Genomic DNA, 26,885 nt, shown 5'->3' on the forward strand with positions numbered 1-26,885 from the left:
CCCGCAAAGCCCTTGGAGACATATGATATTGGGTCTGTACAAATAAACTTGACTTGACTTGTTTGCAAAGACATCATAGTTTCAAGGCCTGTGTGAGTTTGGATCAGACCAGTTCTCTCTGTCAGCCCATCTCGTTATGTTCCCATGATTTGCTCTTATTTGTTCCCCTTTCAGCTTTCTCAAAAGGTCACCTGGCATTTACCATGAGGTTTTAATCGTCATACAAGCTGGAGAACACGCAAAATGGCTTTTACCGTAATAGAATTTTGGGCGCCTTAATTTTTGCCAGCTGTGTGCTGTTCTGGCTTTGGTATTGATAGAAATGTTGAGGGACCACAGGACTACCCATGAGGAACCCCCAGTAGGGTCGAACCATTAATGCTACTTCTGGGTGGGTTTTGATATCTCATTCTGGGTTTGATGTATTTGATTTAGAGTATTCACAAATTCTAGATCGGTATGCAAGCACTTAAAAACTACCACCTCGGAGGCAGTAGATGATTGAATGTCCTCGATAGAAATTAACAAACTTCCAGACATAGCCATACATGTGTTCCAACTGCTTGTAAAAAGACTTCAAGTTTAGCAGTTGAGTCATACCAACATGTTGCATGTGTGAGCACTCCACGTTCAATTTCATAACTCTATGTCATTTCCTCACCCCAGCCTCCACTCCCTCAGATGCATTCACACAAACACGAAACCCCCCTTTCTTACCGCTTCTTTGTTTGTGATCATGAAAGAAAGCAGGTATTTTCTTTTCAAATGGACAACTTTAATAGAGGTAGTATGTTCAAGTAAACCAGTAGTTCACCAAATTCAAGGAGTTTGAGGTGGTGAGTGATTCATAAATTCACATAGTTATCAGTCAGTGCACTGTGTTTGAGCATATTGTCTTCGACAGGGTTTGTGAGAACATGTGCTGCTGATTCAGATCCGGCAATTGTTCCTGGAATGTCCTCTTTCTCTACTTTGAATCAAGCAACAAGTTGATGAGGAGATGAAAGCCAAGTAAAGCCACGTTTTAAAAGATTAACACTTCGTTTTTGTTCAGTTCAAATCTTGAGAATTAATTTTGGAGTTGCGTTCAAGCTTTGCCGTTGTAAGATTCCATCAGTGTTCTCATGTAGGATCAGTTTGCAGCTTCAGGTGGTGTCACCTCGTGTTTGATGCTTCCTGAAGCAGTCGGGAGAGATGGCAGGATCATTGGTTTTAACTCCTAAAGTTAAAACCAATGATCCTGCATCATTTGTGCTGCATTTCACATAGAAACTGTTGCTATTTGCTGGATTTGTATTATTATGACATTTTATATAAATAGTGCATTATCCGTAACGTGGACTCTTTTGGAGCACAAGATTGCTTCGCCCTCCGTACGGCTCAACACTCATTGACTCCAGGGAAGTAAAGAAGAGTTTGGTTGTAACGTTAGTGTGCCCAGTATCCAGCAACAGAAGAGAACTGCAGGCAAGCCCGCTGAAAACAACATACTCGACTCAGTCTGCAGAGCCCTGAAGCCCTGAAGCCCTGAAGCCCTGAAGCCCTGAAGCCCTGAAGCCCTGAAGCCCTGAAGCCCTGCCCTCGCTGCTGCAAAGAGCACTGTTTGCTTTATTCACTGCTTATAAATATTGAAAGTGATGCTTGTCCAAATTCCACCAAATTCAACAATGCACATCCTTGGGTACCCAGCAATCAAGTGTGAAGAAGATTTGATGAACGTTGTTTAAGATGTACAAAGGGCGTACCCACAGACACAGATGGACAGATATAAATTCCTTTATAGTTCCTTGTTCCTTGTGAAACAACCATCCTATTTTCTTAATTAGTTTGGAAAGTTTCAGCATATGATTGCCGTTACTTACAATTGTTTGCTTCTTGCAAACTGACATTTAGACATAGAAAAGTATCCGCCCATTTACTGTGTGTATATGATTGTACATTCTGTACCTCCCCACTAAGCCTGCCTACACTGGTCATATATTTATGTAATTGCATAACAGTTTATAGCTTTGAGAAGGCTCTGTTTTAAAGAGGGTTTGAACCATGGAATGTGTGGTAGAGTTTGCCAGGTGAAGGTATATGATTGTTAAAGAACTAACACACACTGTGTTCTCCCGCTGAGTCCTTAAATTGATAATTACACAGTAAGCTACCCGAGAGAAACCGAAGACCAGACCGAAGACATTTGACTTTTGTTTAGTCTTCCAGATGTATCAAGGTTACTTAGGAGCCTCCCAGAGCTGACAGTGATATGCGTATCCTATTCACACTCTACGTATCAAGTCAGATTATGACACATTGCATCATGTCACTAAACTAAGCCCATAATTCTCTATTTATGCCTATGGAAGACATAACATTTTCTAACTCGGTTAGTACACATGAATATTGTCATGAAAAGTGCTTGTTTTGGACCCACACTTTGAAAGAACAGTGTTGCAAATTAGCTACAATATACCCAGATAAAGGCTCAGTAACTGCAATTTGCTTTCTCTCTCATCTGTGTTGCATGCAGGGTTATAAGTTATGAGTAGGGATAAATTAATCAAGATTTCCCTAAAAGCTAAATATTGGCACAGCGAAACACATCTTTGCTTGAGTTTGGCGTTCAAGGCATATTTTCTTAAGACAAAAGTTTACACATCCATCATCTTTGTTGCAACGTTTTTGCTTTCCATTGCATTTCATCAAATCACTGCCACTTTCCAGACGTGTCTCCTTCCCAAAGCCTTTTCCTTAATCACTTATCATCATCACTTAAAATGATGTCAATCCCCTCAATAAAAGAAGGAAACAAAGTCGCCCGGTGTTGGCATGCCACACATATCTGAACACATTTGAATAGTGTTTCACCTTTAGCTAACCATGCAGAAAGCAGCAGCTTGCCAAACAACGTCTCCTTCCCAACTGTCCTTTCACAGTTCCTTTTGTCTCCTTTTGTGTTGTCATTGTTTAAAGTTCTCTGGGAAAAGTGTTCACTGTTCTGTGTGTGTGTGTGTTTGCTCATTTGTCTGAGCGCTACATTTTCAGTCTGGCTCGTGACCCAGCCATGAAAGCTTAGCCTTGCTATATGAGTATGGGTGAGTGTGTTTGATTTGTGCAGGTCAGAATTATGTTATAATCACATACATCAACTCACCGCTACTAAAATGCAAGTCACAAGTGGTTGATTCTGACTTGTGCTGTTGTCACGCATCATCTCCCTGATTTATTCTGATTATCAAAACATCAGTTGACATCATTCTTCTGCTTGACAACATCCTAAATCATAAAGAAATTCTCCTTTCTCCTTTTCATTCTCTGTTTTTACTTGTTCTGTCTGTCTTTTTATTCAACTTCTGGCCACGATGTATTTGGAGTCTCTTTCCACTTTTATCCTTTGTGAAGTGGCAGAACTTTGGCATTTAATTGCTTGCAACAGAAGGTGGGGGGATGGACTTTAAAGGCAGAATGAACGCAGGCCTAATCAGGTCAACTGTCAATCTTAAATACAACATTACCAATTATTTCTGCAAAAGATGAGGTGGTCTGCTAGGGAAAATTGTTCTACCAATTTTGAAAAGAAAATGAATCAGGGTGGTACACATAGCACAAAGGTTGGTCGATTCTGAATCAGTGCAGCTCGCAATAACTGACTAAAAAGGTGGAGCTGAATAAAAAAACACTGATCCAGGTCGTCAATGCACAGTACCGGCTATAAGCTATCAGATACTGACACGGTATCATGCATTTTATCACACATAAACAGTTTTTAGTTTAATGTAGCCATATTGAGTGTCAGGAGCCCCCAGACAAATCATATAAGTAAGTGTGCAGCTCTTGGTCGATAAAGTTTGATGGGAAACACTGGATTCAATATCACATTTGAAATACACACCCTTCACCTTCAATTCAGCTTATTTTCAGTATTTTTATTTTCCATGTGGGATTTTCATATAATACTGTTTCCTTCTTGCCTAAAAGTGAATAATTAAATGCAAACATATTCATAGTTGTATTTTATCTGGAACATTAAACATGGACATTGACACTGGTGGTTATGGTTATGGTAAAATTGTGGTTTTGATTAATTTTGGAAAAAGTGAATGTTTCAGCTGTTTTGCGCTATATTCCAGCATACTTTGAATATTTTAATGTTTAACCATTACCACAATATTACCCTAATCTTAAGCAAGTGCTTTGAGGTGCATTAACATGAATCATGTTTCAGTTGTTACAAGCCTACATTTTAAAACAACAAATGAAACATGTTATTAGATGTTTTACAGATCCGTTCAGAATGAACATGCTGCAAGATACATTCATTGAAAATGTCCCCTCAAACATGATTGATGTATTGCATATGTTATTAGAAGGCAGGGTTGTATATATTAGCAATTGTGTTTGAGACAGTTGTAATCCTTGCAAACTTCATTGTCACTCCTGTTAATGACTAACACAAAGCAGATGGCACCACTGAAAGATAATTTAATAATTTAATTTAATTTAAGTTAATGAAATAATAAATAACTTATGTCAACATTTCAGGTTACTTTATTTGTACATGTAGGGAGATTTGGTTTGCATCCTTGACACACATTTTACAAACAACACAGAGAATAGACAAACATGGCAAAATACTCAACGATTCCATAATCACATCAAATACGTAAATATGCATGAATACAACTTGTTCATCTTAGTGATGACTGCTGGGACAAAGCTGTCATAACGCTTTGTGCTACACCTTGGGACTATAAACCTCTGTCCAGAAGGAAGAAGCTGAACTTCACCCACAAAGTGTTGGAGTCATCAACTGAAATTGAGCTTGTTATCTGTTGTAACTGCCTGGTTTACATTCAGCCTAAAAGAACATTTAACAATTGAAATCAGAGAGTTTCTGTTTTGTTTTTTTAAAGATACGTTTCCAAATCATGACACTAAAGAAAAAGATCAAATGTATTCAATAAAGCACGATAGAATCACCCCTCATCATGGTTTTGTCAATGTAAATAATAGGGCCGTTTACTCCCCTTTTTGCACACAGCTTCACAATTTGCTTCAAATTTCGGTTTTGATACAATAATCGTCCCAAGATATTTGAAAGATTCCATTTATTCCACAATCTAACTATCAATACATATGACTTAATATGTGTGCATGCGTAGGTCTTCTTAAACCATTTATCATGTCTTTGGTTTTACATATATTAAATCAAAGAAAGGACTCATCATACCACCTGACAAAGTTGTCGATGACCAGGCCAGGGCTGGTCCCATTATCCTGGAGCCTATTAATAATAACGGTCATCTCCATACTTTAATTCTTAGCAGATTTCAACAACAAAATTAATGAATCCAAATTGAGATTCATGTTTAAAGTCTTTAAAAGAGCAACACTGCAACCGTGCATGAATGTGTTTAGGGCAAAACCTCCAATACACAGAGTTCTTTCCGTGAAAAGGTCAAATCATTCATTCATGCAGTTCTTTTTCCGCTCTTCTGCAACCTTTTCTTACCATACCCTTGTGCCCTACCAGCCAGACTTACTCCCTGTGTTTATAAGTTGGCCCATGTATTATAAGCTAAAACTAAGCTGCCCTTTACCATGTGAAGAAATAGTTGGGAATCCAACCATTTGAGAGCTCTTAAACTATTTTGACAGCTTCCTCTTTTTTCCATCACCTCCATGAGCACTGGAAACTGACATCATGTATGTGTGTGTCTAAATGAACAAGTTTGCATCGCTTGCCCTTCCCTTAAGCAGACATGAAAGATATTTCACAACTTGTAATGTAATGTTTTGTGAGACGGCAGAGTGCTCAGAGAGATATCATTGTAACAGATAAGGGAAACAAATCCTGTTTTCTTACAGTTCTGTAATGTAATGTGTATGGTGCAGCTGCAAGCAGAAAGTCATATTTAAATTATCCTCGGGCTTGGTGCAATCATGACGCCAAATAGCATGATCATTGATAACGAAATAACTACTTTTCTAAATGTCGAAATTAATTTATGACTTAATGTTGGGCGACCATTTTTTTTCCTAAACCAAAACTTCTGATGTTGTTTTGTGTAACAAAGAACTATAGATGGAAGATAATGTTGAAAGATAAGTGCTTTTTGTCCTCCTTTTTTGGTAAAAAGTGTTTTTGGGGTTTCTCTCTGTCTTCATTTCATCCTCCCTACTTTTCTTTAATTCCCTCAATTGTGTCTCTCTACTAGGTGAAGTTCTGAGCTTAGTGGATGATCTGTTTTCTGGTTTGGGTTCATCCTGTGTTGTTGCTGGGAAGAGGACCGGCGACCATCCTCACTCAGTGCTATACTCAGTGGTCTTCAAGTGCCTGGAATCTGACAGTCTGTACAAGTAAGTCCGCTGATGCCCTTTGCCAAGTTTTCCAAGTCAATCGAATTACTGATTTATTGTTGCTGTTTATTTCTTCACTGTATGAGTCATACATTGCATTGGTTTGTAGGTATTTTAGACAGAGTTTCAAGGTACATTTACATATTTGTGAAGAATGGTCTGACCCTAATTATGTCCGCATTTCAGTGGGTGTAAAATAAAAAATATAATGGATATTACACTTATGGGGAAAATATACAGTACAATATATTATAAGCCGGAGGAGAATTGCCGCATGATCATGGCGGGAGATTTTCTGTGCCCCTCAGACCCCTGTGAGCTGTGTTGTAAAGACACATTGGTCTCAGGTGAGAGGCTTGACTTACATTACATTACATGTCATTTAGCTGACGCTTTTATCCAAAGCTACTTACAATCATGTTACATTCATACACTGTAGACACAGTTACAGGGAACAATGCAGGGTTAAGTGTCTTGCTCAAGGACACATCGATTAGGGCTTCCCTAGAACTAATAAAACTCCTGCATAGGGGTCAAATGAGAGGGGTTAGATCTTGTACACGTAGAACATATTTCTCAAAAACCCATGATCAACTTTGTAGTTATATTCAGGCCTTTTTGAGGGGGCCCATTGTAAGTGTGGCCCAATTCCCATTTTGGTGAATAAGGCTGTCAAGCCAAACAAGGAGAGTATCAGACTTGTTTAACTGTGGGATTTACTTAATCAGTGGTCTAGTTTTAGGAAGCCTGAAGCACTGTTGCTCCGGGGGTCTAGGAAGAAAATGAGTTTTGCGAGGCCCAGGAGAGACTTTTGTTTGGCTTCAAAGCGGTAATGGCAAACCATGACTCAATTCAGGAAGCGGAGGAATGGCCTCACCAGGGCTGTTTTCAGCAGAGGAGAACCGCTGCCCCTTGACTTGAGGAACTACTGAACCCAACTGACACCACTTTCTGTGGAGTAGGTAGACTTCTAGGATTCAGAGGAAGTCTCGGCCACTCTCAAGTGGAGGACAGCAAAAAGCGCCTCAGTGACAAGGTACCAGTGGTGGTGGAGATTGTTCCCTGAAATTCTAAAGGCTCCAGATATATTCTGGCAGCCATGATTAATACACCTCATACATCAGTTTTGTGTGGAGGTTAGGGAATGTGTCTATGAACTGCCAGGAGAGGCTGGTGTAAAAAAGGGAAAACTATTTTGGTCTCCATTTTTTTTTTTTTTTTTTACTTGTAAGTAATCAAAGAGCGCATTACTGCAACAAAGCTGCACAATCCTGTCCCGACTCACCTGCAGCATTCTGAGACAATAATCTTGGTCTCGGTCTCACTTGTTTTTTTTTCTGACCCCTTTTTTATTTCTTAAGTGTTTTCCATTACGATATAAAGACCTTTTGTTATTAAACGTGTATGTTGTGGACATGTTTGCATCTTTCCTGAAGAAAGAATGACTGGGCAAATATCAGCAATGGCACATCCTCCCTTGGGTGTCTAGAATTCCCACTGCAAATGCTATTTTCTTTTCACGGGGTGAATTATGTTACCTTCAACAGCTGGGTCGAGTTAACTAGAGAAGCATACTTAGTTCTTTTATGTTCTCTTTGGTCAGAGCAGACCAGGATTTTAGTGTGTACAGAAGGATCTCTGTTAAGAGGTAGTATTTATTAAACTAAAAGAAAAAATAGACCACTCTTTGCAGATTTTGGCGAGCTTATAGGTAATCATATACAGACCTTGCCTTAGGTAATTTAATGCGCTCATAGCCATCACCCTAAAACATAAAACTTTGACTTTGACACTTGAATGTCAATGACATCCAAGTCTATTTGCTGTTGCTAATTGTGGATTGTGGAAGAAGCTCCATACAACATGTTACATTTCATTATAACAACATCGCAAATAATTAATTGCTTGACTGTTTTACAGGATTGCTCTACACACTGATGCCGGGCTTATATTTGTATATCCAATCAGTGTATGGCAAGCTATTTAGAGGCACATTTCAGACTAGAAAATAGTTAGTTATCCGATTGGATATTGCTGTGATGTGCATTTTCTATGAGCCCTGTTTGCCCTCTACATCTTGAACCACAGTTGCAAGAGCAGCAGACAGTGAACCAGACAGGACCCAGATGTTGTTGTGGCTGTCATTGAACACAAGAAACACACTGTCTTCTCAGCTGTTGACTGTCTTCTCAGGTTTTGTTATGTCACTTGTGTTTATAATGCTTTTGCATTGTGATGGCCTTGGTTTGTTTTGGGAACCTTAACTATGGCATAACAAGGTCTTCGACTGCTGTTTGTGTGGGTGTGTAGTCTGTTTGTATTTACCCTAGAGGGAAAGCAAAGGATGCATTAATGTAGCAATAACAGTAAGCTATTTAACATTTCCCAACAACACAGGTATAAAAGTAAAAAATATATTTGTTTAATACGTCTAACATTAACTTTGGAATATCCATCCATCCATTTTCAATACCGCTTAATCCTCATTAGGGTCGCGGGGGCGCTGGAGCCTATCCCAGCTGACATAGGGCGAAGGCAGGGGACACCCTGGACAGGCCGCCAGTCCATTGAGGGCACATGTAGGGACATACAACCATTCACTCTCACATTCACACCTATGGGCAATTTAGAGATCAATTAACCTGCAGCATGTCTTTGGACTGTGGGAGGAAGCCGGAGAGCCCGGAGAGAACCCACGCTGCCACGGGGAGAACATGCAAACTCCACACAGAAGGACCGCTCCGACCGGGAATTGAACCCGCGGCCCTCTTGCTGTGAGGCGACAGTGCTAGCCACTACACCACCGTGCAGTCATCACAAATTAATGAATATGTCAGTTTCTTATAGTTTGCACCCAGGAAAGAGCAGAGTAGAATTCAAGTGTTCATAAATAAACACAATACAAATCCCAGGTAGCCAATAGAAGTCGCATCTGCTTAGTAAAATAGTAAAACAAAAAAAAACATTAATTAAAAGTGTCCTGCAGGCTTTGACAGTGAATGAAGAATAGTTGGGAATAAGTATTAGTTTAATCTGTAGTAGTCAGGCTTCCACTAACAAAAACCTGCAACAAAACCTAATTTCCAACTATCAGTGTTATCTTTGTTTAGGCATACTCCACCGTGTTGTTTTACTCTGATAAGAGCAGTAAATGCGTCGGAATTACGTCTGAGGGCACATCTGTTAGCAGCCAACTCCCCCGTTTTAATCAACTGCCTGATAAGACCTCTACTGGTATTGGCTTTACACTTGGTCATTACCAAGGCTGCCATGGCCCTGACTCTGTGAAAAGTTCCACTTATTTCAAAAGTGAATGGCCAACCAATATATTATTATATAATCATGTACATGTACACCATACATTGTAATGTTAGTGTTGGCTGTGTGCTTCAAAACAGGTAAGACTTATTATTTGCATGTATCTTTATTCATAGAGTGGGGCTTCACTCTGTGTGGCAATGTGACTGATAAACAGCCGGTTTTTGGATCGGAGGAACATTTTCATAATTCTAAGAACTTTGTTCTAAGAAACAATGTTTTATGAGGTGCTGTCAGACCAGAGGACTTTCTTTCAGAGTTCTTAGAACCCCACGTTTTTAGAAATACACTTTAAGGACTTCGTAGCTCTTATTTCAGATGAAGTTCTCTCCTAGCGCAAAAGGAATCACAAGTATACGCTGGTCATACACAAGAGCCGATGCAGCACCGCCAACAGCCATTTTTAAAAACCTGGGGAAAGCAATAGCTCGCAACAAAAAAATTGAAAACAACACAGACAAAAGGGCCAACTGCGAAATCCAGAAGTTAACTCCTGAGACAAAACTACCCAGACATCAGTCATTCCTGCATACCACGGCACAGAATGACAACTGCTCCTGCATCATTCTCTTCATCAGGTATGGGCCTAATCGGTAAAGGCATAAAGCCGCTTTCTTTCCCATGGCACGTGTGCAAATGCTTCCACCCCCAGCAGTGGAGAACTATAGTGGGTGTTCCGCTCAAAGCAGACGTTGCTGTCTGTCATGGTGATGAGGCCGTGATCAGATGGGCACTAATGATCTTTTTGAGGCAGCAACTCCATGGCCATTCGTTGAAAAGAAAAGAACAGCACACAACGGTGTGGGTTGCCTAATATACTGTGAGTTCTACAGATATTTGGGTCGACACGTCCTAATTAGCTGCCAACGTTAGTATTTTCGGTTGGTGAATGTGTGCTCTTCATTAAAGGAGAGTATAACTCGGGAGTCCAGTCGAAGGTGGAGCCTGTGTGAGTTTGAACTGGGAGACCACCCTGTTGCATTCATAGCTAGTTCAAAGCCAATTTATATTTACACAAAAGCCAATAGTTGTCGTCGTGTAAGCTGCTGTAATATTACATTTGAGCTTTGGATTATTGCTCTTGTGCTCCTTCCTGTCCCGCATCTTCCGAATTGCTCGTCAGCTGCTCCTGTTGCATTAAACTATTTAAGGCAGTTTCTTCAGACCTCCAAATTGTCTAAATCTCATCCTTTCTATGTTTATGCCTGAACTCCTAAATATATGTTTTCTTTCTTGTTTTTTTCTCCTAAAACGTTTACCTCTGTGTTATTGGTGTGTCGCCAGCATTTTACCAGTAAAGAACCATCTCCCACCTCTTATATTGTGTATAGCTTAGCATTAGTCAGTGTTTGTTGGCTTTAGGTTACCTTGTATTGGCTTTGTGAGGAAATGTCTACGTGCATGGTGGCATTAAAAGCACACATTTAAAATCATGCTTTGTAGCTAAAAAAGATAATTAATTTGACACCGTTAAGCATTCTACTTAATGTTTTACTAACAGAATCATTACATTATTAGCATCAATGTATGTTGAATTGCTTGCTAGCTTTGGTAAACTCGTAAGCTAGATGGCTTTGTTAACATTGAGATTGTATGTATTACTTACCTTTTTCTGTACATTTTCTCAAACTATCTCAGTTAAATACTTTGAATACGGTGTTGTTCATTATATTAATTTGGACTGTGAGTCTTACTCACCTGAGAGGGAGATCATTCGGAACTGAGCTAAGTATCTATTTTAAAATGAAATGCTAATACATCTTTTGTTTAGGGCTGTTGCACCTGTGTAATGCCACATAGATCTGAGGCTTTCAAAGTCATGAGACAGTGTAAGCTGCCACAAATATCCAGGCAGTGAGAGACAATTCTGTGTGGCTTTGATTGATTTGTGGACTGGTTCTACTGATGAGTGTCCAAATGCTGATGTCATGGAAAAGTCATCCCTTAAAGTCAAGCCCGAGCTTCTCTCAGCATGCCAAAAATACTGCGCTAATTGATCCTCTCTCACTTTCTCTCATTCCTCTTCTCTTGCTCTGTCTGTCTCTGAGCTTTCTATCTCGTCATCCCTTGTTCGGCTTTTGTCTCCACTGTCTCAATAAATTAGAGGACAATGGTTACTTTAATGGCAACATTGTCAATTTACACAAACATTAATCTGCCATTTGTCCTCTTCGTTGTCTGCTGAGCTTTCAAAACTATGGCACAGGGATAAAATCAAGCCGCTTCCAGAGGAGCCCATGTGCAGCCAGACAGCCTTGGAATAGATGTGAGACAAGGAATTAGAGAGGGGGATAGACGGTGCTGAGCTATATGCAAGCAATGTAGATTAAAAAAATAGAGAGACACAAAGTAATGTGTATCAATGTGAGTGTGGGTGGCCAGGGTGGTTGTGTGTGTCTTGCCAATTCTGTTGCTTTATGTTTTGACATTCTCATGGCAGGCCAGACTGTGGCTGGTTCCTTTGTTCTCCAAGGCGATCTTTATCATCACTGAGTGCCGGTTTTGAGCTCAAACACTACACTCCAGTCCATCCAGCCCCCATCAATGTTACTATGTGTGTCTATAAATGACAATGCCTAAAAGTGTGAAGGACCCCTGGCCAAGGTTCCTTGGCATGACTATGATCTAAAATAGTTGTAATCTCTAGGCCAAAAAGAATGTATTACTGTACAGAACAATCTTCTTGTGATGGCTGTATAGTTTTACGTAAGGGGGAACAGTACCTGTCATTCATGCCAACCAACAACCAAACAATAGAAATAAAAGTCTGGCAAGCTCAACATTCTGGGTCCAAAACAAAACTTTTAACAAATTGCCTTGATAAAACTCCTTTCTAGAGTTGCTCCCGCTCCCCTCCCCTTTCCCACCTCATTGTATCCATCTGCACGTTATGTGGCCACATAATTTAAACAGTGTGACTGTTACATGCCGACATTGTTTTGTTGGGCAGAGAAGCCAGTTAGGCCTGTGCGCCTTTTGTGAGGTTCTTGGGGAATACCGCATCCAGCCCGCTGAATAACAACACCAGACAAACTATGCCAGCTATGTCCAAACAGGTCATGTTACAAACAAAACAATAATTTCACAGCATTGGGACAGCTCGCACAAGACATTGCATGAAAACCCATGGTAAATGTTTTAAAGATGAAAAGAAAGTTTAGAAACAACAATAATAATATTCAAATGTCTTTATTTTTGCCAATGTATTCCTAAAAGTATTTAGCAATGGAATGCCATCACGTTGGTTCATTGTGTGGTTTCCTTGTTGTCATCCTGTTGCTTTGGCAGTGGTCATTATGAGGGATTACTGCTTCAAAGTTTACCGCTTTTCATAACTAGTTACAAACATTTCTCAATATTAAATCTGCTTTTTTAAAGAAATACAGTGCATTTGGAGTCTTTGGATGAAGAAAAAATCACGCAGAAAACATCCTTAACCACAACTGCATTACTTTTGCATACTTGGTGATACTGTAACATTTAACATGCAATGTCATGCTTACGATATATTATTTTTGTTTCTGTACACGCCCAGGCAGAACTGAGAAGAGGTCTTATAAGAAAAAAGAATTCACATCACTCGCCTCGTTTACCATGAGGGTCCAGGTCCTGTAATATTTAGTTTTAGGTATTGTAATTATTCACAATTTGAATCCGCATTAATGTGGCATATAAAATGTAATTTATTTTGTCAATGAACATATTCACCTTCTAGAGGAGTGTGACATAAGAAGATTGATCAGAAGATTTGGTGGTTCAATGCCCAGCTCCTCTAGTCCATGTCGATGTGTCCTTGGGAAGGACACGTAGTGTAAAAGAGCTTTGAGTGGTCCGAAGACTAGAAAGGTGCTATACAAGTACAAGTCCATTTACGTCAATCTTGTCCTCTGAGTTTCCAAAATGTCTGTGAATGTTACATTTGTGCTGAAAGTCTGCGAATGTTGTGTGGCCACCTGTACCAATATGCTGCAGGTTGCTGCCAGCCATCTACTCCAATCTCATCACGTAGCCAAATAGGCTTTTTCGCTGCAGACAATTTGACATGTTATAGTAGGTAATGCACTAGTGTTACTAATAACATTACTGACAGCTGTGTTCTATTCAAGTGTCAGGTCAGTGTGACAGAGTTAGCCAGCACCCTGAACACTAAGCAGGTAAATGAAATAAAGCCATAATTAATTTGATTATTTATTCGTGTGCTTTGTGTTCCATGTCAACAAGTCTTCTGGGAAAAGGTCTCAACAGTTGGTTGTAGTTTAATATGGAGAACATATGACAACATGACACTATGTAACAAGTTAGGCAAAACAAACATCAAAGCTAATGTTTTCTCCCTTTTTCAATTGATATGTTTGTTTACTGCTTTGTTAATGAGGGTTGTATGATTCAGGAAATTCAGAGACCAGCAAAAGCAGCTCCTGCGTTTTCCTTGGCGTGGTTTCTGTGGTTGCCATGGTCACACAGAGCCTAAGTGGCAAGTGGCTTCAAGGATATTGATGGATTAAGCTGTGCCACCCTTGATCCTTTTTCAGATGCAATATGACCAGTTCCTCCTTGCACTTCTTCTCATTCAGAAGTACACAGATTGGCATTTTCAAAAGGACATCTAAAGGTCATTTGTTTTCCATTCCGTGCCATGTGGCCCTACGTTACGTGAGATCCGTTACATTTTGTCAGTGTGTCTCGTCTCCTACTGCCTTGTCTTGAACTGTTTGCTGCGGTGTCATATCACGGTACTGAGTGGTCCTTCATGGAAACCCAACAATTCTAATGTTTGACATTTTCAGACGGAGGAACTTTGTCCTTATACAGGGCTTTGAGTCAAGCCAGATGCCCGTCTACTTCTCTCTCATCTGCCTCTGTGGTACCGGATGCTCTCATGTTCAAATGTGAATCCCACAATCTTAGGCTACTTATTCGCAAGATGTTTACTGGAAAAGAATAAGTGATGTCAGTGTATGGCTACATGATCAAATATCACCTATCGAGATCACAATCTCATCAAAGACATTATCCTGCAAACCTGTAAAAAATACACCATACAACAACTTCGTCAGCATACACCTATGTCAGCATATCTGAAGTGCTAATCATATGTGAAGTTGATGTTTACATTTTTCCGTGTATTTTTCGCTCGTTTCTGGCAATGTATCTTACTTGATCTTAGGGTGTCATACATAATAAACGTTTTTTTCTGCTGCTTTTTTCTAATGATATTGTCATTAGGTTTACCCTGCGTGCAGTGGATAGCCGAGGCAGCTCCTCTGAGTCAAGCTTTGTCTCAGTAAGGACATCCTGTCCGATGGTGGATGACAGCCGGGCTGAAGGTACTTTTCTCTTTCTCTTTCCTTACAACTCTTAAGTACCCTCACAATATGGACATGCTGGATTAAATATTAAGATTATTAAAACAAGAGGCACTCTACTTATTCCACATGTCTAATTCAATGTACTAGTTCACCAGGCAGAAAGACTGCTTCCAGTTGCATTTAAGGGAGTTTAGCATCGACTGTGATTGAGGCTTGGCCCGTATTAGGGACTACAAATCCGTATATCTCCGACTCCGCTGCATTAATGTTCAACATCCTTGTTTTTTTATCTACCTCTTGCAAGTCCCCTAACCTTGTTGAAGTGCAGTACTAAATCGCAGAAGTTCTCTATAACACTTTTATCTGCTTATGGGCTTTCCCCTCGTAACTCTGTATCACTCTTCTGTCTATCTCTTACCTCCTGACAGAGATAGCAGACAAGGTGTACAACTTGTATAACGGCTACACCAGCGGCAAGGAGCAGCAGATGGCCTACAACACACTGATGGAGATCCCTCCTCCGCTGTTATACAGAGTCCAGCACCACTACAATTCCCACTATGAGAAGTTTGGAGATTTTGTCTGGCGGAGTGAGGATGAGCTGGGCCCCAGGTGAGAAGATTGAAGCAGAAGCACAGTTTTGACACTTTTAACACAAAAACCCATTTCCTATTCTTTTTCATAAAAAGTTCCTTTGTGTCCACAACATGCCACCCCGACATCCCCTCAACCGTGACCCTCTTTACAGGGATAGTTTGTTGTGACATGACAATATGGAAAAGGGAAGCTCACTGACTAACAATACTTTGAAGAAAGACTCATAAACAATACTTTGATGTACGCAAGACTGGCAAGGAAGTTGGTCCAGCACTGATGATAGCAACAATAAAACTTAAGTCACGGCCCAATGTTTAGTTTTGTCCAATCCCACTGCCTGGAAGCATTTCTTTAAAGTCATAAATAGGTATATGATAATTGTGGAATCATTTTGGTTTGTAGAAAAATAATGCTTCTCTCTGATTGGTGAAGGGGGGTGGGAGGCGAGGGTTTGCAATTGGGACTTAATATGGGGATATGGGGTGGTCACATGGTGTGTTTGTGTGTGGGCAGTTATGGGGAAGGAGGTGGGGGGGGGGGGACTTTTGAATGAGCGAGCACGGATTATTTACTGTCTGAAGTTGGCAGAGTTGAGCCTCGTTGTGGTCATTTACGAGCAGGCTCTATTGGTGGTGCCTTTTTAAAAGGTAACAGAATGGCCAGCTGAAACGTAAGCACAGAATCCGATGAGCCCAAAATGTCCACGAGCATTGTTACAACTGATCATAATTATATTGTTTTCTGGACATGCTGTGATACATGGTTGCTGCTTTATTTACCTTCACTGTAAACACAACTATTATCTTGTACTGCAATGTACTTTTTTCTATTTTCAGTTCAATCCATCTCTTTGACTTGTTGTTGTTTTCAGCTTCGGGTTGCCTTTCTCTGAAGCTGCGTCCAAATCAATTACTTAGGATTCCGTTGCTTAAATCAGATGACTCCAAATGTTTTACGTGCTAGGTGCCTTAGTTGCAACCTGAAAGGTTAAGCAGAAATGATATTTTAAATGTGTCATTTTCATTTTTCTTTGTAATTTCCTTGTTCGTCGTCGTGAATGGCACAACGTGTTTGATCTGTCCGTAGCTCACATGCTATCAAGTCTCCCTTGATTATGTTTTTGGTATTCTGTTGTTTCAGACATAAGAATTTAAGGGAAATGAGAAAAATGTTTTCCGCCCCTTTTTCAGCAAATAAGTGAAAAGGATGTCTGTACTCTTGCTTGACTAAAGACAGATGTTGATGCTCAGCAGACACTGCTTTTCAAAACAAATGGAATTTTGCCCTTCTCTGCGTGTGTTGTCCTCATTTTAGTATTCATACGAGCTTAACAATCTCAAAAACTTAAACTGTATATGTATTCTGTGTGTGTGTGTGTGTGTGTGTGTGTGTGTGAGTGTTGGGAAGTATCTTCTTTATATTGAGCTAACCTGATATATGGCTCCTTGATGTTGAAAACAGAAACTCTTGACTCAGGTCCTGCAAATGAAAATTATTTGTTTCACGCATTATATAGATATAGATATATTAGATATATAGACTTCTGCCTCTGGTATAGAGAACGGATTCGGTACCCGACAATTCAAAATGCAATTGCATGTGGTGGTTTTGACCCAGACTGGCAGTCCTGTCGGAGTGACGAGAGAGACATTGTTGTAATTCTTTCAATCCTGGGAACATTCAAAGCCGTGTTTTCATGCACACACAAAGCCAGTGGAGGTTTTCTTTTAGAATTTCTTTTTTAAATTTCTTTGATGACTTTGTGGCACAAAATGAACCTTCAACACTGAGGTGGGGTGGAGTGGCATACATGACGTTGTGTTTATGCAGATCACTTGGCGCAGGGAATTTGAATGTGCCCTCTTTGCTATGGAATTGTGGTTGTTCCTCTTTCCTACCCATCCAAAACATGTCTAATCATAAACACAAAAAGCTTTTTTTTTTTGCCAAACACACACCCCTCACTCACACGCACACACATGCATACACCAGCAATCCCATCAACAACGTTTTGGAAACTACTTCTATGATATTAGGGTGTTCAAGTATAGTCTGGTACATATTTAAAATCACTGTCCATCATTAATGCAATGAGGCAGATTTGTTACTATCATTTCAACCAAGTGTGCTATTATTTTTAGGAAAGAAGAGGGTGAAATCTATTTGTCTCAATTCTGGATGTCAATTCAAACTTGAGAGAAAATGTAATGCTGATTTATTTTCTTGTCTTCTCCCTCAATAGAAAAGCCAACCTGATACTATATAGGGGGGAAAAGATTAGCCACTACTGCCGATCCCTCCTGCGCAGCACCCACATCCAGAGCCGCACCGACACCATGGCGTATGTCTACTGCCGGAGTGAAGAGGGTCGACCTCCAAGTAATACGTGGCATGGTTCTTTACATGAAAGTCGCACCACCTGCATGGAAAAGCTCATTTCTGTGCAGCGTAACACATACAGCAACACTAAACTCCGATGAGACAGGAGTTTGGAGGCGACGTTGCGTTTTCTTTTCTTTTTTTTTCCCTGCAAAATGACATCAGCGATTGATGACGAACCTTGTCACCCACTCTGCAGCAAGTGTCTCTCGAGTGACTGGCGGAGAAACAAACAAAAAAAAAAACTCTGAATTCACTGGACATTGTGTTAAAGCCACCAAAAACATATTTTTGTGTGGCTTACTTTTATTGTAAAACAGAGGGAAAAAAAAACTGGAGCAAAATGCCAGAGATCGCTCATATCACTGAGAAACTGCAGTGTGAACATGTAAAATATAACTCAGCCAACTGGTTGCTTTAAATACTTTGAATGTAATATTTTAGTTCCTTTTTGGTGCTTTGAAGTTTACCTGGAACAGTTAAAAGAAATAAAACAAAAGGAAATATAAATAGCATAACTTATTTGCCTTTACTACATTCCTTTGAAAGGAGAAATTGTTGAGAAAGTGTTAAAAGCCATTTGAAAATCACTTTCTTGTTTTCAAGTTCCCATTGTTTAAAAAAATAAAGCTTTTCTTCATCAATGAAATAAGTAAGTGAGAAACTGTCTGTATTACATCTGATAGATAAAATTAAAATAGCGGGGCTTTGTGTAGTAATATGATTGAATAATAGACTATCAGCCTGTTGAAATTATGCAAAAAGTGGGTGGTATTCATTCATACATTTTAAACTTATTTCTAGGAATCCTTGTGTCATCATCATCTTTTTTTGAATCTACAATACCCACAATGAATACTATGGAAAATTCACTGATTTCAATGTGTTTCTCAGACAAGAAATGGACCTGAAAACGATGAATTATGTACTGTATCTAAGACAAAGGAATGCAATGCTATGGCCCCACAAAGTCTTTAAAGTAAATGCTTTACATAACTTGTGAGTTTTTGGTACACGAATAATCACAGCAACTGTATTATAATTGATGTTGAAAAAAACCCACACATTACATTGCTAGATTTAATGATTTCTGCTAGATTTATGTAATCCATTGATAAGTTACAACTTATCAGAAGAAGTGAAACTTGTGTCATCATGGCAAAAAAATAATAATATCTGGCTTAATACACAGAGGAGCAGTATTAGACATGACATTACAGTCACAATATGGTATTAATAAGGTAATTCACAAGGAGAATATAATGTTTGCTAATATATGTGCATTCATAGAAAATATCGTAGGAATAATGGTATAATATTTTTTCAGGTAGTCGAACAGTTGTTTAACCAACTGTGGAGTTTTGAGGTACTGTACACTGAATGGTGTATCAGTGATTGTAGGGATCATCCGTGGTCCTTTAAATCCTCTTATTTTTCAGTTCAAAGTCATATCTTCAAAGCCATGAATATTGTTTTCATGAAGATAAACAATGCCTTTTTTAAAATATTTACATCTCATGTTATTTGAATTGTAAAAAAATAATTAAATAAATTATTATATTGTACATTTTAAATTGTAAAAAAAGTATTATTATGTGAGTTTGTTTGTCTTTTCTGAATAATGTGTAATATTAAAAATGTATATAAAATCAGAAGACTTTTCTTTCATCGGGACAATGGAGTGATTTGAGTTTGGAAAGGAAGCATATTGATCAGCTGTGAAGCATTTCTTTAAACCTATTTTAAAGTCAGTGGCAGGATCATTTAAATACCCTTAACAAACACTATGCATTGCAAACTAGTTTACCACATAGGCAGAATGCATATTTCCCTCAAGTAATTATAAAAAACATTTCTTTTAGCGCCCGGGGTTTGGCGCAATTTCTAGTCTAGGCTTTTCATTTCTTATGTAGGCCTCTGTCTTTGTTTCCCCCACATGGTAAAGTCCAAACATATGCTATAAAAAACATCACACAATATTATAGTATAGTATGTCATTAATGAAAAAATTATAGTAAAGCGTGAACATCATTAAAAAAGTAATAAAATAGTCATAGTATAGTATGCTATGTTGTAAATACCATCATGAAAAGTTTACAGAAAAATGTAACCATAGTGTGTTATATAAAATGTCCTATATATATATATATATATATATATATATATATATATATATATATATGTGTGTGTATATATATATATACAGGTGCATCTCAATTAATTAGAATATCATCGTAAAGTTAATTTATTTCAGTAATTCAATTCAAGAAGTGAAACTAATATATAATATAGCTCCATTACACACCTGGTGATATATTCCAAGTGTTTATTTCTTTTAATTTGGATGATTAGGCTTACAGCTAATGAAAACCCAAAATTCAGTATCTCAGAAAATGTGGATATTGTGAATAAGTTCAGCTATCGGAACTACACACACAGCTGACTGTATTGGTGCAGACACACCTGGCGGAGATCTGCACTCCAAGTGAACCATTCTAATATATACTGTATATCTATTAATCTGACATGGTTTTGATCCGCTCATGGGGTCACATGACTCATGTGTCCTCTGCCTGAACTGACACAACACCTCTGTGGAAAGAGGCCCCCACGGTAAGAACCACAAAAGTAAAGTTGCACAATATCACAGAAATATTTGTAATTGCACAATGGCAAAATGAGACTTGGATGAAAATAATAATTTATATATAGCAAATTTAATTCAGCAAGTGTACAATGCAGTGCAATGCTGTTATTATTTCCCAGGTTTGACCCAATATACCACATGATCCAGCTGAAAAATATTTACATTGAGCTGGAAAAGGGGGAAATCAGTCACTGAACTAACAGACAGCCATCCCCTATGAATTACTCTAATTTATATCATTAACTAAAGGTGGCTATGCCTCTCTGCATGTGAGCTGCTGGAAAGCATTTTCTTTTTCCATCTCCCTCAACAAACTATTCCTTTAAGCTCAGATCCAGTTTCTTTCCAGTCATGCAACATTAACAGCACTTTAAAAATCAGTAGTTTGATGTTCATTCTCACAAATTAGGCCATTAACGTCATTGGAGTGCCAGGAACAGCACTAACTTTTCCATGTCAATGCATCAATGACGGCTTAAAGAAAGAGCTCCTCTTTTTTAAACCACCTCACCACTTTTTGCATTTTGATAAGACTTTCTATGGATCTTCCAGAAGATGATACCTGGACACACTTTTGCAATGACAAAAGAATAATACAACTTTCAAAGAAACACACACAAGCTTATGTCCACTTTAACCAGTGTTTTATTTCTACACAATACATGACAGCAAAATGAAAATTATGATCTTATGACTCTTTCTTATGAAAATATAGTACACATCAGACATGTTTTGTCATGTACCAGAGCACCAAAAATATATATAATTGCAACTGTGAAAACAGAGAGAAATATTGGCTTAAACATAAAAGTCCAATCTGTTGTATATGTGCCTGAAAAAGTGCATACTGTGTAAGAACCAAAGAGAGAGGAGGCCATCAGAGGGAGGGAGGGACTACTGAGTCTGATGGCTACCTTTACAGTGTTGGTGAAATTCCCAGCAAACACAAAGGCATTGGGATAAGACTCGACATTATACAGTATGGAGTGAGGAGAAATGAAAGCTCTTTGCAGACACATTTGAAATACACTTGTCAATGCATTACAAAGATCAGTCAAGTTTGATTGTGAGGATCAATTCCATCCTAAGATGCAGAAATGACCATTGTGTTTTTATTCATCTTGACAACAAATAAATAATTCATGACTCAATGGATGGTTTAGACAACTGACAACAGTGCTTGTACTAAGCCATTATTAACAAATAAATGCTGACAGCGAGTGGTGTGGTAAAGCATCACAGGTCTATTTTTTTTTCTTTTTTCTTCTGTCTTGCAGGTGATACTTTGACACAATGCACAACATATTCACGGTTCATCTTTTTGTATAATAGTTATGATAAAAATCAATCCAAGAGCTACTCCCAAACAGTTAGTACATGGTTTGCAAATACAATCATCATATAATATTATTTACATCTTAAAATATATTTGTTGAGCAATCGGGTACGAAACATCGTAATACCACTAGATATCCACGTAATATGTAAATACACTTTTTATGTATTCCCCACTTAGAAAAAAAAAGGACCATTCACCTTTTTTATTTATTGAGGGATTAGGAAACAGACATAAGTGGACAATTCTATAACCAGAGGCCTGTGAGAGGTACTTCATGTGTTACAATACACAAGGAAAATGTCTTACAACAAGATGGCACATCAGTATTTGATCTGAGCAAAGATATTAGGACTTTAGACACTTTTTCTTACACTTCCCATCGCTTTAGACACAATGCTTCTGACGTTTTTAGACGAGCAATACAACAGCCAGGTGTTAAATTAGAAACAAAGGAGCGACTGTTGGTGGGAACTGGGGAGAAGTATCGAAGCCTGTGAAAAAAAACTGCTATACAAATCATATTATGTGATAAGCATATGCTCTAGGTGAGGAGAGCTGTGTTCCTTCAGCCTTCAAAACTTCAAAAGGCTCTGTAAGCTGGGCAAACATCCTCTCTCATTTTCACAGGGCCAGCTTGACCCTGACAGCCCCGCGCAGGCATACCTGACAGTGACAGATGAGGCAGTGTGTCGAGGAGTGGGGAGGGAGTGTGTGTGTGTGTGTGTGTGTGTGTGTGTGTGGTGGTGGTGTTTCTGGGGGAGTCCCAGAAACACCCAGGAGGAACTGACTCACTAGCCTCGGCTGGTTGCCAGTCAGCGCTGGCCATCCCTCGCCCAGGGGCAGCCTCTGTGAGTACACATTTTCACACCTGGACAAATAGCTTGACGGGCCAGGAAAAGCGGCCCACCCATCCCCACCTCTTTCCCTGTGCACCTTCTACTTTTCCACTATCTGGGGGCACCATCAGCTGCCTTCTGACAACCCAGTCCTTCTTTTCCCTTCATTTCTGATCCTTCTCTTTGCCACTTCTTCTGTCCTCAGCTGGCTGTGTACATATATTCCGTGTGTTTCTCGAAACATCGTTTGCTATATTATGGATGTACGTATGTATTTGACCATTATATACTTGAGTCTCTTTTTACAACGCCTTGTATGTATGGTTATAATGTGTGCATTTGAAGAAAAAAAAAAGCAAATAAAAAGGAAAAAAAATAAACTTTACATTCTGGTTTTAAAGGGGGGGTAGGGGGGGGGGTATACACTGCACTCAGTAACATTTGAACATGTGGTGGATCTTCATTGGATGAAAGCAGTGTCCATCTACACTTAATGACCAATGGGACACGTTCCTGTGTGGTTGTGGGCCTGCATGTCTGATCAATGCTTGACAGAAATGATCACAACAGAGCGTGATGACAGAGACAAAATGACAGTTTTGACTCACAGCCGATAATGTTTTTGTTTATAAGAACAATGTAAAAAATAACTTACATGAACATTAAATATAACTTAAAAAATGTATAACACTCTCAATAAATAGTTCTACTATTTACACCACGGTTATGAGACGCAAAAATGTCACTAAAATACCAAAAGTATAGAAGCAGCAAACATTACAGCCATGAGGTACAGCAAGGGATCCTGTGATGACTACAGTAGAGAGATGATGTCCTCATCCAATGCCTAATCGTATTCCTTCTATGAATATGTTGGTTAACTATGGCTAATGGGTACCTTCTCCAATATTAAGAATATCATTTTTCAAGTTGACATGTAGTCACATTCTGTTGCCTTTCTGATAGTAATAACGTTGTTTTGGTATCCAGACAATGACTAATGATACAAGGAGGATATTAGTCAACAGTTATGGAAGCATCGACAGGTTATGTTAGTTTATAGAAAAAAGGGAAGGATGCTATGACAGATTTCTGATTCATCCATTCAAAAGACTAGAAGGGCTTTCCAGTGGCCTCAAGATGATGACCCACACGTCACCATAGTCACATCTCCTCATTGGTAACAGTTCTACGTAAAGCAGCAGTATCTGGAGTAGGCCTACTAATAGTACATATCATTTGATAGTATCAACATAATATATATGTTTTTATTATCTAGGGCTTCAGATGTGTTGATACAATCTGATGATGTCCTGTCAAATCTACAAAGTATGGCATGAGTCCCTTTTAATGAGATGTTCTAGATTCAAGCATTTCCTTCCCTTTTGACATATCTCTGCCAACATGTACACCTTTCACATAAAAAAGATGTATTACACACACATCAGGGTGAAAGAAGACAAACTAATGTGCAGCCTTCATGTGTTCCCTATTTTTCTTTGTGTGTGTGTGTGTGTTTGGGAGAGGGGGGGGGGGCACCTGTATGTGTTGATGTGTACCCTATTTTACTTTTCTTGTGTGTGTGTGTGTGGGGGGGGGGGGGGGGGGGGGGCACCTGTATGCGTGATGGACAGATGGATGGAGTCATTGTTTGTAGAGACAATACCTCCCTACTTCATTGATAACCTCTAATGCAAAGTCAGTTTGGGTTGGAAAAGAAGCATCTATGGCCAGATACAAATAAAACACTAATAACAGGAAAGCTAATAGCAACACAGGGAGTCAAACGACCGAATATCATTCAATAATAACATTCAGTTTGTTTCAGATCACCATTCTGACAATAGCAGCTTCTAAACATTTTTGAAAGATATACTTTTTCTCCTTACATTGAAACTAAAAAAAGTGCAGTAACTGAGGTCAATAATATAAACACTGATTAAATATGACATTTTGTAAAAAAGGAAATACATGAAAACCAAAACCAAAAACATGTTTCAACGCAGCTGTCCATCCAGAACATATAGTAATATTTACATGGTATTTTCGATTTTTAAAAAATATTTATTTGGAGGAAAATAATACCCTATCACATTATCTGCATGTTGTGGTATTGTCTTAGTTCCTCCCCAACATTGGTTTTAAAATTACATGAAATTGGTCTTACATTTCCACTTGGACAGCTTGTTGTGTACAATGATTTATGAGTATGATCTGGAATGCTATATCAACCTAATATGAGTCAGAGGGACTGTGCCATTGGCTCAAATGAAATGAAAAGTCATAATCATGCCGTCTGTAACAACAACTATGGTTGCAGACGAATAAAAGCAGCGAAATTTGGACCAATATGTCAAGCAGCCTTCATTATCAAATGTGCATGAGTAAAAAAAACTACTGTTTATGTGTCTTTAGTGAAGAATAACAAAACACAAAGCTATTGTAGCAGCCATATAATCTAAAGAAGTTAATTGGTGGGGACGGACACCCAAGTTCACAATACTGAAAAGTGCCGGTCAAAACAACCAAGTGCACTTTTTACTGCAGAGACAACCGTAATGGTAAAGTTCATTCTTTAAACACTAGACCCAGCAGAGCATTGTTGGGACCTTTGATCATATTGTGACTGCAAATGCTGTGTTGACATATACATCCAAATGTCATTTTTCGTGTATAATAGTGTTGCCTGCAGAGCTCCAGTTGATAATCCAAAATTACTGGGAGGGGAGCGAATGAGAGATATGTGTGTATGCGTTTGTGTATCAGATGTGGGGCTCCTTCCACCTGCACTCACTCTCACTCAGAGCCAAGGCCGATATCCAGCCCTTTATTCCTGTACTCTTGAGTGGCTGTGCCGTGCAGTGCCGTGCGATCAAAAAAAAGCCACAGACTCCCGACAAGCATCGACTACATTCTGAACAGGGCCAGGATCATTTTATGTTCAGTTTAAACATATTTTGAATCAGTGCTTGAAGTAACAAAGTTCTAATCAAGCGCCATGAGGGAGGGGTTTAAACTGAAACTAAAATCACCCCAACCCAAAGTGAGGTGTTAACAATGACATTCTTTAAGTCGTGGTTGTGTAGTATTTGTCTTGGGCAGTTGGGTTAAATGGGTATGGCAAGTGAGGTTCTGGGTTTGTTTTTTTTAAAGTTCTTAGTGCATTTCATATCTGGTGATGTCAACGTTGTGTTCTCAGAAAGTATTATGTACTAACGTGCAAGTGTGAACGAATGCTATGAAGAGGTCCAGTCAGCAGCAAGGCAGACAAAACTGTCTAACCCTATTAGATATTATAATGTGAAGATGGCAAGTAGCAGCAAACACAGTAGCAGAAGCCATGCTTAAATTATTTTAAATGTGCATTCAGGAATTTGCTTTAGGTATAAAAGTGTCCTCGGAAACTGTGTGTGTAGACGGTCAAGAAATTGCTGTGTGTATTTTTCTGTGTGTATTTGTGCATTATATTTTGGCTTTTGTTGATTAATCTGTGGCTTGAAACTTAACTATATGGCTGTCGCATTCCCCACCAAGCTAGGAATAACCTCTATAGCCTCTGACGTGCCTATTATGAAACACACTATACTGAAAAGGACATAATAAAGAATGTCTGACCAGTTTAAAACCAGGAATGATATAAGCTCCTCTGAAAAGATGTTGAACATGCCTTCAAAGGATTATTTTGTCTAGATTTCCTTCATATTTGCAAAACACAGAGCCAACATCAACACAATCCCTCACTTCCACGTTTTGAATTAACTTTGGTTCAATCATGTGATTGTAGAGCAAGGTCAATAAAATAGAGACTAAAGCCAGCACAAAACTGAACAAAAGGCATGCTACCTAGGCTTGGTTATATTTTTGTTTAGGTTTTTTTTTTTTTTTTTATGTGTGCGTTTGTTTTCCTCCTTCGAAAAAAAAAAGAAGTATATGTCTGTTTCATGTAACTTATTCTTTTTTTTTCTCTTTGCTATATATATGTTTTTCTTTTCTTTTTTTTAAGGATGATATTGCAGGGGTTACTTTCCTTTTAGCTGAGAAATTAAGTTTACTGTGGAGTCTCATGGGTCCCATCCTATATTCTAGATCTTTCGGGATGTGGAGGCTGAGACATT

At 38.9% G+C, this 26,885-nt stretch overlaps 1 protein-coding gene across 1 annotated transcript in view; it reads left to right on the forward strand.

Moving 5' to 3' along the window:
* Window positions 1–18,049, forward strand: part of LOC117740635 (astrotactin-2-like) — a 227,485-nt gene extending 209,436 nt beyond the window's left edge. The window contains exons 20-23 of the mRNA XM_034547153.1: window positions 6,204–6,345; window positions 14,890–14,990; window positions 15,401–15,584; window positions 17,812–18,049. Coding sequence (XP_034403044.1) covers window positions 6,204–6,345; window positions 14,890–14,990; window positions 15,401–15,584; window positions 17,812–18,049 — 665 coding nt within the window. The remainder of the gene's footprint in view (window positions 1–6,203; window positions 6,346–14,889; window positions 14,991–15,400; window positions 15,585–17,811) is intronic.
* The last annotated feature ends 8,836 nt before the right edge of the window (window positions 18,050–26,885 follow it).

The sequence above is a fragment of the Cyclopterus lumpus genome, chromosome 12, assembly GCF_009769545.1.
Source record: "Cyclopterus lumpus isolate fCycLum1 chromosome 12, fCycLum1.pri, whole genome shotgun sequence".
Classification (NCBI taxonomy): Eukaryota; Metazoa; Chordata; class Actinopteri; order Perciformes; family Cyclopteridae; genus Cyclopterus; species Cyclopterus lumpus.